General features: G+C 38.9%; 1 protein-coding gene across 1 annotated transcript; it reads right to left on the reverse strand.

Moving 5' to 3' along the window:
- Positions 1 to 1,349: 1,349 nt before the first annotated feature.
- On the reverse strand, positions 1,350 to 12,836 carry LOC148013870 (long chain acyl-CoA synthetase 4-like). The gene is made up of 19 exons (XM_087666254.1): positions 12,254 to 12,836; positions 11,015 to 11,078; positions 10,850 to 10,939; positions 7,075 to 7,131; positions 6,756 to 6,804; positions 6,484 to 6,560; positions 6,307 to 6,346; positions 5,351 to 5,445; positions 5,096 to 5,263; positions 4,688 to 4,798; positions 4,421 to 4,508; positions 4,213 to 4,279; positions 4,041 to 4,116; positions 3,261 to 3,378; positions 2,914 to 3,159; positions 2,683 to 2,822; positions 2,421 to 2,603; positions 2,217 to 2,336; positions 1,350 to 1,926 (listed from the first exon to the last, which is right to left on the reverse strand). The coding sequence occupies exons 1-19, from the start codon at positions 12,442 to 12,444 to the stop codon at positions 1,879 to 1,881; spliced, it is 2,028 nt and encodes a 675-aa protein (XP_087522380.1). The 5' UTR covers positions 12,445 to 12,836; the 3' UTR covers positions 1,350 to 1,878.
- Positions 12,837 to 13,174: the final 338 nt, after the last annotated feature.

A 13,174-nucleotide genomic window follows, 5' to 3' on the forward strand; every position in this document is an offset into this window, starting at 1 on the left:
AAATTCCACTGATGCGGAGCACCATCCTGATGTTGCAGTTTGTATGGCGGAGAGGTGAAGCACCTAGTGTGCACGATTGCTTCATTTTGGCCTCTGAACTTGGGTTCAAGGCGATTAAAATGAAGTTGAGGGTTCAAGTTCAGCTCCAATGCTAAACATCTCTGTAGTATTTTTTTAAGTCTCATGTATGGGTCTTGTTTTTGGGGCCACAATCGATTGAGCAAGCTCTACCAATTTCACATTTATGGGCTGTGCTATTAATTTCCTTTGCTTTTGACTTCATCTATTTCTGTTTATCATTCTCTCTAGTTCAATTCATAGTCTTTCCACTTGTGTATTAGGGCACAAATATTGCCCTCCACCATTGAAGCTTACAAGGAAGGTGGACAATTATTCTTGATGGGAGCATTCCAGCCTTGACTTACATTTCATGCAACAAGGGTCTTTGTGAGTAATTTTCTTTGTCAGTGCAAAAGTGATGCATGGTAGCAACTATTGCATTTGCCTAGTTCCAACCTGCCCAACTCTATGGCAATATAGCTATTCGTCAATTAAGGTGCCTGACAATCACTCTGATGCATCCAAGGTCCACTATGCCTAGCCCAAGGTAACCAACTACAATGCTTTTCGTATTGACTTGCAAGGGATCCTAAATTGAGCTTGCCATTTTACAACACTCTCCATTACTGCATTCTCTCTCTACCATATTCTCAGTTACACAGGCCTTTTCAACCTGAGGACCTCATTTAGTTTCTCAAAACCTAGCAAATGTCTCGCACCCATTGTTAGCATGGCTTACCACTAATCATCAACCCCAAATTGGTCGACGACTACCTCGTATAAAAGTGACCTATTACGCCCCATTGGAGCATGATCAAAAGTAAAACTTAATCCCTTAAACAACCCCATGAAAGGGGTATTTAGACCTAGCTAGTCGACCCCTTTCCCGTCATTTCAAAAACGATCTTTGCTTCCTGCAGCAAACCCAAAATGACTATGGCTCTTTGAATCTTTCTCAAAAACAAGTATGTTGTGGATAGACAATCTCCATCATTTTCAATCAAAGGAGCAACTCATGCACTTCAAGGTTAAAGATTATGTAAAATGCTTGCACATTAAACTAATCGCCTAAAGGCCAGTAGGGCCATCAAGGATGACCCAAGAGTGATCAGCTAAATTGGCACTTGTATGGACTCGATGTTGCATTGAAACAAGTGTCTAACAATGGTAGACATTGAAGGGGTGCATTGGAGAATTCAAAATGAACGCCACAAAGTTGCACATCAATACCTAAGCCAAGTAACAATAACAATAACTAAATGTTGATGGAACCCCCAATGTTCAAAGACTTCGAGAACCAAAGCCTTCGTTGGCATCGGATACAACAAACTTTTGTCTCCACTCCTTTTTCATTCAATGCTTTTAAGAATTTCTTTTTACTTTGACAAGATTAGAAATCCCTTCTGCAATAGGCAACCGACATCAAGGGATATGTTTCCCACCCTCCAAATTATAAGCTCCACTTCTCATGTTCCAGATAAAACGTAAAGCATATACCTAGGAAACACCTACTGCCAAAGACATTACTTTTTATTATAAAGGTATCTCCAGACGTCCAAGATGGAGCTGCTATGATGGTCTTAAAAGTTGTCTTCCCAAGCAAGTGACCTTTTTTTCAACACATCCACGTAGTGAACAGATACAGTAGAATTTTTTCGGGGCCATCCCTGACAGCAACAAGGTCTTGACAGGTCGATACAAGAGCTTAGGTTTGGAACGCGTATGTAGCCGTTTGTGCAGGTTTTATCTCCATACTTGCAGCTTTGAATTGGTCTGCTCCAAAAATGCTCTTATGTATACTTGTACTTGCTGACAATTTCAGTTGCCTTGCTGCTTTATGCTATGATACAGCTCGTCGATGGTACCCTAAAACAAAAAGGAATTTAGAGAATTGAAGCTCTCAACCTTGAAAGAAGGCTCCACTCCACTACAAAAATTCTAGGTGATACCATGTACGATTTTTTAAGCTTTTCACCCAACTTAAAATAGTCAATTGACAGGCCCAACATGAGTTCAAACTAATGTACTCCAAATGCAAAATAACTCAACATTGGCATGCCAACTGAGCACAGACACAAGTGAAGAACTGTGCAAGTCTCCCTTTCATACAAATATACATTCTCCCTCTCGCTCATGCTTAAGAATCAGAGCCCTACCTTGTAGTACTTTAACAGTTGAGGCCTCTTCTTCTTGAAAGTAGGAGTAAGCAAATCACGCTCCATGTCAAAAGGCTTAGATTCTAAATATACCGCTTTCACAATCTCGAAGCCCCTCAGCTGCAAAACAAGGCACATAATAACAACAGGCTTGAACATGACCTCGTGGACCACAAGCTACCATGTGAGTACAAACACTATTACCTTCTGTTTTCTCCCTAACGATTTTAATTCATCCAGACAAAACTCCTGAACCCTCCTTTCTTTGCACAGATCTTGCAGATCACCTTTTAAACCTTTGGCTGCTGCCCAACCCTTAAGAGCATGCTCATTCGGTACAACCACTGCAACTAGACATGATTCAAAGCTACTGCCATACACCCAAATCTGTATATAACAACACTCTCATGAATGCCATCCGAAGGGCCCTAAATAAAAAGATTGATGCTGATTATGATAAACATACCGATTCAACGTATGGGCACCTGCCATAAACCAACTCCAAATTCTCCACAGCAACATATTCTCCCTGAGATAGCTTGAATATGTTCTTCTTCCTGTCGATAATTTTCAATGAACCATTTGGCTGCCACTCACCAATGTCCCCTACATTCCAAGAATTTCACCACTTTGCATCTCACTCCTCATTTAATATACGGGAGAAACCAAGTTCATATGACACCACAAGCATTGTTACCAGTATGAAACCATCCGTCTATCATTACTTCTCGTGTAAGATCATCCCTCTTGTAGTAGCCAGAGAACATAATCTTACTGCGTATGCAAATTTCTCCCCTGGGTCTAGCTGCCAAGGCATCATAATCCATTTCTGGCACTGACTCCAGCCTCACCTCAATGCTAGGAGAAGGAACTCCAACTGTACCAATCATTGATAATTCATTTGGGATACAACAGAAACTTCCCGAACATGTTTCGGTCAAGCCTTCAAGCAAAAGTCAAAATGCCTACGTGTCAAAAAAACCCAATAAGAAAAAAGGCACCAGAAATGGCTCTCATAAAACTGCTTGGGGGATAGTTTTATACCATAACCCTGAACCACCATTGCACATGTTGTGACTCTAAGAAACTCTTCCACATATGATGCAATAGGAGCTGCTCCTGTCATTATTAGCCTAACACGGCCACCAAGTGCTTTGCCAATCTGCACAACATATCATACTTCTGAATTATAAAATAAAAGAAAAGTGATCTAAGACTACCACAACTGGGGTCTATGAAATATTAGTCTTAAAAAAAGGGTTAAGTATTGACTAGTACTCACAGAAACTAACAAAATGTAATTCAGGATTCATCCACATTCAATCCTCATAAATGATGACAAGCATCTTTAAAAATACAAACAAACTGGTACTCAACTTTTGTCAAAAATGATTCATCCAGTCCAGTGGAACCATGCTTGACTTGCAAAATCTAGAGCAATAACAATGCATATCGCATTATACAGACTCAACACATAATACATCGTAGCTGTCATGCCATTGCACCAGGACTGGTACATGGAATACTATCAACCAAACAAGTACCTGTATACCAAAAACAACTGATATTCAAGCCCTCAAAAGATGCAGAAATTTTGTCCATACTACTGAGTCTTGACCCAACATCACAGCCACCCCATCCTAATATGGCTGAGAATCAAAAATGGGTTGGTTGTGCAATCCATGCCTTACCTGAATCTTCAGAATGCCTGAAAGCCAACCTTTTTCTCAACTCAAATTTCAAGCAGTTTTCCATATATTTATTTCGGGGCAATAGCCAAACAGACTTTGATCATATAAACTTTTAAAAAAGAGTCAGACTTACCTTCTTGAAAATCAAATTATCTGCCAAAGGTGAGGCTTTGTCATGATCATACCCAAGTTTCATCCAAAAATACTTGCTGCACAGGCAACATTTGTAGATGTAAGAGGAAACTAGAGACATGCAGTTTATACCACTGCATTTATGACTATGAAATGATATTAGAACAGCTTACTATCTATAGCAAGCTTCAAAAAGAAGCCTAAGACCGAGTGGAGCATCACTTAGCTTTTTCTTACTCCCTGTAGGAAGACCGAAGTATATTGAACTAATTAAAATCATTGTTTAAAAGATTGGTGATGTGTAAAGAATATAACACAAAGGCCTAATAATAAGTAGAGGAAGAGGACTGCATGCACATGATGAAAATGAACTATTCAAACCTGCATACACACGATCAAAAACTTTGGGGACTCCAGCAAACAGTGATGGTTTCAATTCTTGTAAATCATCAAGTATTAATGCAGGATCCTTCACAAAGACAAAACAAAGGTAAAAAAATAATGAACATACATTACCATGTGAATTGTGTCATCAATGAAAGACTTAAGGCATCAACTCACATGAGTACCCAAAAAAAAAGTGAAAAGAAATTTTCTGAAGATGAGATTAGAACCAATTTAACTCTACTATAGTTTATAACATCTTACCCCACGCCAGTATCCTATAGATGCCCCTTGATAGATGAAGTACTCCTCTATTGTACGATCAAAGATGTGTGCCAAAGGCAAAAATGAAAGGTAGGAATCATCTGGAGTCATCTGCATAGATATAAAATATTCAATTAGGATCACAAATATGGCATCCATACTACATGCACATGACAGGGATGAATCATCTGGAGTCGTCATCTTGAACATGCAGATCACAAGTTTACAATCAGTGGATCACCCTGGCTTCCCTGGAGACTCTGATTCCTTGGTGACAACACAATTGCCCACAGCTTCAGCAACATCTAGGTAGCACTTTCCACTTCGTTCACACTTAAGGTGCTCAAACAATGTTCTGAAGGCCAACATAATGAAGCAGCAGATAGGTAAGCAGATGTAATAACTTGCCTTCTCTTCAAAATGTGCTAGCCAATAATCAACTGCACCAATCTGCAGAGATGCTGCTTCATGAGTGAGCATGACACCTTTTGGCTCTCCAGTGGTTCCACTAGTGTACATAATTGTGCAAATGTCGAATCCTCGAGGAGGTACCAATTCAACATAATTGTTTTTGCCCTGCAATCCTCCAGATTGAGATGTTTAGCGAAAGAGTCCTATTAGAGATGCATTAATTGCTCAGCCTGCTACAAGATGCATGCATACCAGCTCCAGGAACTCTTTCCAAGAGTATGACTTCACTCCAATATTCTCAATTTCGGCTCTCTGCTCTTCAGTGAAAGAACCAAAACTGACGAGTGCTAAACAAGCCAAAGCAACAGAAATTTTAACTAAGTGAATACAATATTCAAACACTGCAAAAGGTGTATAAGTCCTTCAAGAACCATAACAATGCCTGTGAAATGAAAATACTTTCAAAGGTGGATAAATCCCTCGTGAACTATAAAGATGCCCTGACGTATGGTTTTAATAAGGCAGCACAGTTTCGCAATTTTCACCCAAAAAAACAGAACAGGAAAGGACAGAGCATCCTATTGAACAGAGAGAGACAGTTATGAAAAGACGAGCTGGAGTCAAAGACAATCATGAGCATGGAAAATATATCTGATGAGATCATGAAGGGGTGATATGGTTAAGCAGGAAGACAAGGAAGACAAGGGATTGGCTCTTCTTATTATCAACTCAGATGCAAATTGTGATGCTCCACAAATTCATTATGGGCTCGAAAAATCATTGGGTCTCACACACACACACACACACAGAGTTTTTAAAAATCAAACCAATCCTTTGGCAGAAATGGTTGATAAATGACAATTAAGTGGTCTAGGTCCCAGAAGATTTACACGCTGAGCAGCCATTTTTTAGCCTAAGATATTCATTTCAGTCATTGCGAACACATTTGCCCTATAGAAACATCCAACGATATGAATGCTGGACTTATCTTATCTTGTAGTTCTCTTAGAAATATACTGCTGAATTTAATTCTCTGAAATTTTGAAGCAACAGATAAATTAGAACACTGGACTACACCACCACACACATAAAGAGTCTACGACACCCAGCAAAGATTTTCTCAAGACGAGAATTGTAACTAAAACTACTGTGAGGATAAGCCGCAAACTCATTCAATCCAAATGATCAAGAGTAGTACTGCCACTTACTTTTCAGGTAAGGTAAACAGCTTGATAGAGACTTAAGCATCTGCAAGAGATGCGAAAAATAAATGTAAAGGACAAATTCATTTGAAGTGTATAGATTTTGAACATTTAAGGAAAGGCCAGAACAGTCAGGACTGCAATCTCCAAAGATTCAAGTAGTTCACATTGAGATTAGAGTACCTCTTGAAGTTTTGCCTCTTGCACAAATGCAATTTGAACTTCAGCATGTCTGATAATAAACTCAACCGCATTTGCCCCTATCAGAACGTTAAGAACAATAATTAAGGAATCAATAGGGAACACAAAGACGAGACAAGATTCAAACGACTGGAGCAAATTGGCAACAGTTGTAATAGTGCAGTCTTGCTTGATACTATCTGCCTCTACAATTCATGTTCTTAGGCCAAAAACTCTTGCACAAGACTTCTCTTGCAAATAAAAGAAAGAAATACCTAAAGTATCATACAATGGAACACAGCAGATAGAATGTCCATTGCAAGCCTGTAAGTACACCAGTGCAAGAGTAAAATTTACAGACCTAGAGCCAAACATGCAGCGTGTTGATTGTCTTCTTTTTTCCCAGAGAAAGTGTGTTGATTGATTAGCACATGTGGAACTATTAAACATGCACTCTGATTGTTGCATTGTGACTTAAAGTGTCAATCACTGTGTTAATAAATTAGCACTCGATACAATCATTAACATGTAGTCAACATTCTTGATAAATTAATTTGCACAACTTCCGAAACTCCCCCAAAAAAGATTTCAGACCTCCATTGCTATCGCCCATTCTGGGCAATTTGCTCCATAAATACCACACTTATCTTTCTGCAAGTCAAATATAACCAAAGCAAGAAATAATCAGACGGTTGTAATGCTCAAGCCTTAGCTAGAAACACACTAGATACATACACTTGCATCTGAAACAAATTTGCAATTGATAAAACAAACATCTAAAGTTAATGTTTTATTTGAACATAATTAAATATCTCGATTCTCATCCCTTCCCATAATGTAACTTTCTTATGCTTGGTTTATCTTGTTTCATGCTCAATAATCTTGAACAAGTGACTTCACCACTCGGTGATGGATGTAAAACACTATCAAGTAATACCCATATTCAATGTAATGGAAACCTTTGATGTTTCGAACCTACATAAGATTTAGCATTTAAGCTCAAATCCTGTTGTGGCTAGGCTGTAGATCGCTATGAGCCACCAAGTCATGATCATAACCCATGAGCGTTTGAGGGGTTAAACCTTATTGTAGACAATTTTAATTTTTCTGTAGGCCATAAGGCCTTACCTAGTTTTGTTTGTTTATTTAAACCTTTGCTTCATAGGACTATTTAAAGAATTAACAAGCTTCTATATAAATGGCTGTTCACCAATCTAGATAAAGGACCAGTCCATCTATAGACAACTACATGCATGGCAAGGGTCATGAACCTACCAAATGCCTCAATTGGGTGTATGATGGAGACACGCATATGAAGGATGAAGATTGGGAATGAAAGAGGGTTGTGCCCAAACTATTCTCTAGTAGGTGCAATGCCAATTGGTAGGTGTTGCACACAGTCTCATTACTATTACCATCACCTTGGGGCCTACATTGTGATAGGCTCATAAAATTTATGTTGGTCCTTGTGTGTGACCTTAATGTCACATTAAATATCACTTTAATGTGACATTAATGTGACATTAATGTGATATTTAATGTGACATTAAGGTCACATTGTGGCTATGGAGATTGGGCTAATCACAAAGGTATTTTTTAACAAATGGTGGTCAGTCCAAATAATAAATCAAATGACATACAAAAATCAAATAATAAATCAAATGACATACAAAAAATGATATTATATTTTAGCACTTTAGATGACCGTCAATAATTCCTTCTATGGGTGGTGTAATGCATTTGAGCATCGGTGAGCTTACCACTCTCAAGTACAATAGGTAGGCCATCCTAATAAAGAGCATCACCCATGGCATAATCACTTGCATCTGTCTGAATCTCAAAAGGTTTATTCAGATTGATAATTTGCAGCATCGATGCTGTTGTAACTAGCATCAATACTTGAGAACATTGATCAAGCTTGTTAGTCTAAACCTCTAGTAGACTAACATGGTTTTTCTTTCTTCAAATACTTTTAAGCAAACATATTAAGGGTTTAGCAATATGAGCATATTCCTTTATGAACTTTTGAAAAAATCTAGTAAAACCTTAAAAAGATTTTATTTATCTTACAATTCCTCAAATAAATCAATTGAGCACTGCTCAAAGCTTTTCAAGATCAATCCGGATACCATCAATCGAGGTGCCATATCCAAGATATAATAGCTCCATGCAAAAAATTCCACGCTTGGATAGTTTTGCAAATGATTGCTCTTGTCTTAAAGAGTCTTTTACTTGCCTTACAATTCCTTGAATAGATCAATCAAGCATTGCTAGAACCTTTTCAAGATCAATGCAGATGTCATTAATCCAGATGCCATATCCGAGGTATAGTAGCTCCGTGCAAAAAAAATTTGTGCTTCGATAGTTTTGCAAACAATTGCTCTCCTCTTAAGAGTCATAAGATGGTACTCAAATGTTTCACATGTTTCTCTAATGATTTACTATAAATAAGAATATTATTGAGGAAAATGGCTATCCACTTTCGAAGATCTGAACAAATTAAATAATTCGTCATCTCCCAAAAAGTTGGAGGATCATTTTTCAATCCAAAAGGCAAGACTAAAAATTAATAATGTTCATACCGCATTCGAAATGCAAATTTCTAGACATCCTTTGAATTATCCATATTTGATGGTAACAAGACCTAAGATCAATTTTGGTGAAATATTTGTTAGTAGGATTGTCAACTCATGTGTGAGTCTATGCATGCTCATTAGACCAAGTACATTGCCTTTATTTTAGGTATTTTTATTGTGATTTATTTATGGCAATTTAGATATTTTATGCCAGTCGACCAATTACTGTTTTTGGTATATTTATTGTCTATTTATTGGGGCTCCTCCTTCTCATTCATATCATCATTCACCTAGTGGACTTCCTATTGGAGAGAGGAGCTGGTGTCAGTGCCCACGTAGCCATTGACTCACTGTTGTATGCCATTGTCTCATGTGTATTTACCAAACATGAAAAGTTGCAAGTGAATGAATCACTAGGGAGAAGGGAGCCCAAATAAATAGGCATAAAATAATGCCCAAAATGTAATGGTTGACCAACATCATGATGGTATAGAAATGCAGTTGACCAGCCAAAAACGCTAGAAACCATAAAAAATGAACAAAAGAAAATTACCTAAATTAATCTCATATGCCCAGCCCACAAATACACATGCACTGACTCACTCATGAGCTGACTAATCTGCTAGCACAACACCAACATATCACCCAGCCCTATAGAAGGTAAACAATCTGAATACGTAGGGTTTACCTTAAAAAACGCAAGGTTTGAGATCCAAAAACATGTCGTTTCAGTACAAAATGAGATCCCCAAGCCTTGGACTCGATTACAACAGTCAAATGCAGGTAGGAGCAACAACAAAATGGGGAGATCACAAACTGGCAGCAGTAAAAGAACAAGAAACACTTACACAAACATTTGATGCCATGTAAGAATAGGGGACAGCAAGGGAATCAAAAGAAATTGTTGTAATAGACTACACAAACACAAAGAAGAAAGAAAACTCCTACAAAGAACAAAAGAACCCAAGAAGAATATGCTTGAAAAACAGAATCCATAAACCAAGGCACAAGAATATTACAAAGCTCAGGCGGCATTGAGTCATTGGCAGCAGGCAATGAGCAGAAAAAGACATGGTAGTTGATTGCTACCTAGGCTAATTTAATCTTAGTAGTCCTACTTGACTTACGAGTGACTAAACCATTTGCCACATTCGAGTCCTATTAACATGCCCACTTGGTCTACCCATAGCTTGCGTACATCTTTGCTACCCTGTCTGTAGTGGCATCCATATCATTAATGCGGCATATTCATTTTACTTGTGCTTGATTCCAATCATGATTGAGATGCACCCCTGGTGAGTTATCCACAACTATGCATTTACGCGTGCTTGATTCCAATCATGACTGAGATGTCCCTAGTGAGCTGTCCACAACTAGGGGAGATCTTTTCGAGAGCATCAATACAACTAAGATACCTTCTCCATCTACAGGAGCAGGAGGACTTCATTCTCACTTCTTCTTCTTTTTTGGTCTTCTACCTTCCAGGTGAAGGAACTACACTGGCTAATCTAACAGAATTTCCTTATGAGGCACATGTGAATTTGTATATAGATACCAAGATGCCACACAATAGTGTTGAGTAGCTTGGTTTAGCTACATAATTACAACAAAGATACTACAATTCATGCCACCATGACGACAAGTCACCAGATGGGTGTGATATATCATGAAAGACAACATTACTTGCAGACATACCAGGACGTTAGTGTGATGACCTGAATGCAAAAAACTCTAGCCATTTGGCACATAACTCAAGCTTCAATACCAATGAAGGAATGGAAGAACAATAATACCGGGCATACTCCGGAAGTACGAATAGCTGACCCAATTTGTATGGCTAAATCATAAGCTTCTTTGTAAGTCAACCATACATACTTGCCTGCCTGCCAATTCAAATAACAAGAAAGTAAGGACTTTAAATAAATGCTTTTGTTCTTTTATTCTTTAAATAAGCCTACCTTTCCATTAATAATTTCTCTATGCCCAAGTAGTTTGTTGTCTGGGTTTTTGGCGACGGAGTTACTGCAAAAAAAAATGGATTTTGCAACTTAACAATATTCCCAAAGCATAAAGAGTCTCAACAAAGTGTGCCACTAATTAATTCATTACAAGCCAGAAGATGCAAAAAGACAAGGCACCACAGTATTATGCATAGCATTGGTGTGAATTCTTGAGCTCAAAAACCAAACCACCAATAGGATGTCCTACAAGGGAGTTAAGCCCTATTCACAAATCTACCATTGACAGAGAAGGAAAGAGAATATTTGAGGGCACAAAGAGGAAGGTGAAATGTAAGTGCACTAGTCAAGAAAGGCATTGACATGGATCATGAGTATAAGCATGCGAATCATAGAAATTTTCAATTTCTCTTTCCATTCCTAAAAGATGAGGACATAAAATACCAATACTTATCACACCAAACTAAAATTCACATTCAAGCACAAGCCCTTAATTTTAAAAAACCTAGTGCATAGATTCCAAGCTCATATTATGACCAATATTTATCAATACCAAATAGAGATTGCAGGCATGGAACAAGCACTGGCCTATTAGACATTGTTTCAGAAAAACCTACATGATAAATTCCGATTTACGTTTCTACCAATAATCCACTGCTCTAATGAAGGTTTGAATCAGTGAATGCAAGAGGTTTTGCTGGAATGCAATCTCCAGCAAGCCCCGCAAACATGGTATTTTACATGCAAGCCTCGAAAACAGCATAAACTTACTGAGAAAAACTAAACCTTCAAGGCTCCAAAAAGCTCTTGTAAAGGAATGCTTGCCCCGATATTTCAGCCATACTGAAGAGAATGCTTGAAACTTGAAACCTTTGATTTGTGCATGAATGCTCAAGGGCGAGCCTAGCCAAAGCTTTAATTTATGCAGTAATACAGATTCTAGTAATGACTGGAACGCATGGTTGGGCCTAGAAGCCTAGTAAATGGCTCAAAGGTATGCTTGAACCTAGCCAAAGCTTAATAATGCAGTAATATAGCTACTAGCTTGGGCCTTAAGACCTTATGCTTTTGGTTATGCAGCGATAGACAATAGTAGTGTAAAGATACTATAAGGTAGTTCAGATATTAGAGCCAAAGCTTTTGATTTATGCACCGAATGAATACTTGAGCGTTAAGTCTAATCTTTTAATTCATGCACTGATACAGACACTTGTGAGTGATTCACCAAAGTAGTTATACCTGAAAACATCCCAGCAAGTATCAATGCCTGGCGGAGGAGGGGGAAATCCACCCTTCGACAGAATGCTTCTGTAGACGGGACCGACGGAAGGCTTCCCATCAATGCCTTCCCTCCCTGGCTCTGCTGCATAATTATAGTTCTTGAGCTTGGCCAGAGAGATCGGTTTCTTGTGCGGCGAGCCTCCCTGCATGTTTTCTAAAGAGACGCACAGACACACGAAAGCAAAACCCTAGGAAGGCAAACAGCATTTAGGTCCTACAAGCAGGTCAAGGTAGAAGGAGGAGAAGGCAAAACCAAGGCCTGAGCTACGGTTCGGAATGCTACGATGACGATGCCAAAGTTTAAGGCTGAGGCCAAGGCGAAACGATGAGGATGCCTTGGGTTAAGGCTGAGGCGAAGGCGAAACTATAGCCGCAACGGCAGAAGCATGAAGGGGACGAAGGCAGCCATGGCTTCCGCCTCCATTTTGACGCACACGTAGTCTATCGGAATGCTTTCGTCCTTTATTCCGCCTCCATCTCGACGTACTCGTAATCTATTGGGATTCTATCATCCTTTATAAGTAGTACATAAACCTTAATACAAGAGTACAGATTCGGCACGTAGACTATCGGAATCCTTTCGTCCTTAATTTTTGAGCCATACTTTACTCTCCTTTGTATCTAAAATAGTCTTTATCTTTATTTTAGGCGCGACTCCTAACTCCTACGTCCGCCCACGAGTGCCCACCCGCTTATGCATCAGCCTACCTGCTCGCCCACGCATCGTCCATGCCACAACCCACTCCTTGCCCTCCCACGCACTGCCCGCTCGCTTGTGTCCGTGTAATACATAATCTAAAAAACATGTTCTTAATACATACTACTAGGTAGCATGGTTGGCATCATTGCAAAGCTCACTTCCCATTTTGGTGGGCAAAG

The sequence above is a fragment of the Lygodium microphyllum genome, chromosome 25 (genome assembly GCF_053477565.2).
Source record: "Lygodium microphyllum isolate KBCC chromosome 25, Lygodium_microphyllum_v1.1.10, whole genome shotgun sequence".
In the NCBI taxonomy this organism is placed as follows: domain Eukaryota; kingdom Viridiplantae; phylum Streptophyta; class Polypodiopsida; order Schizaeales; family Lygodiaceae; genus Lygodium; species Lygodium microphyllum.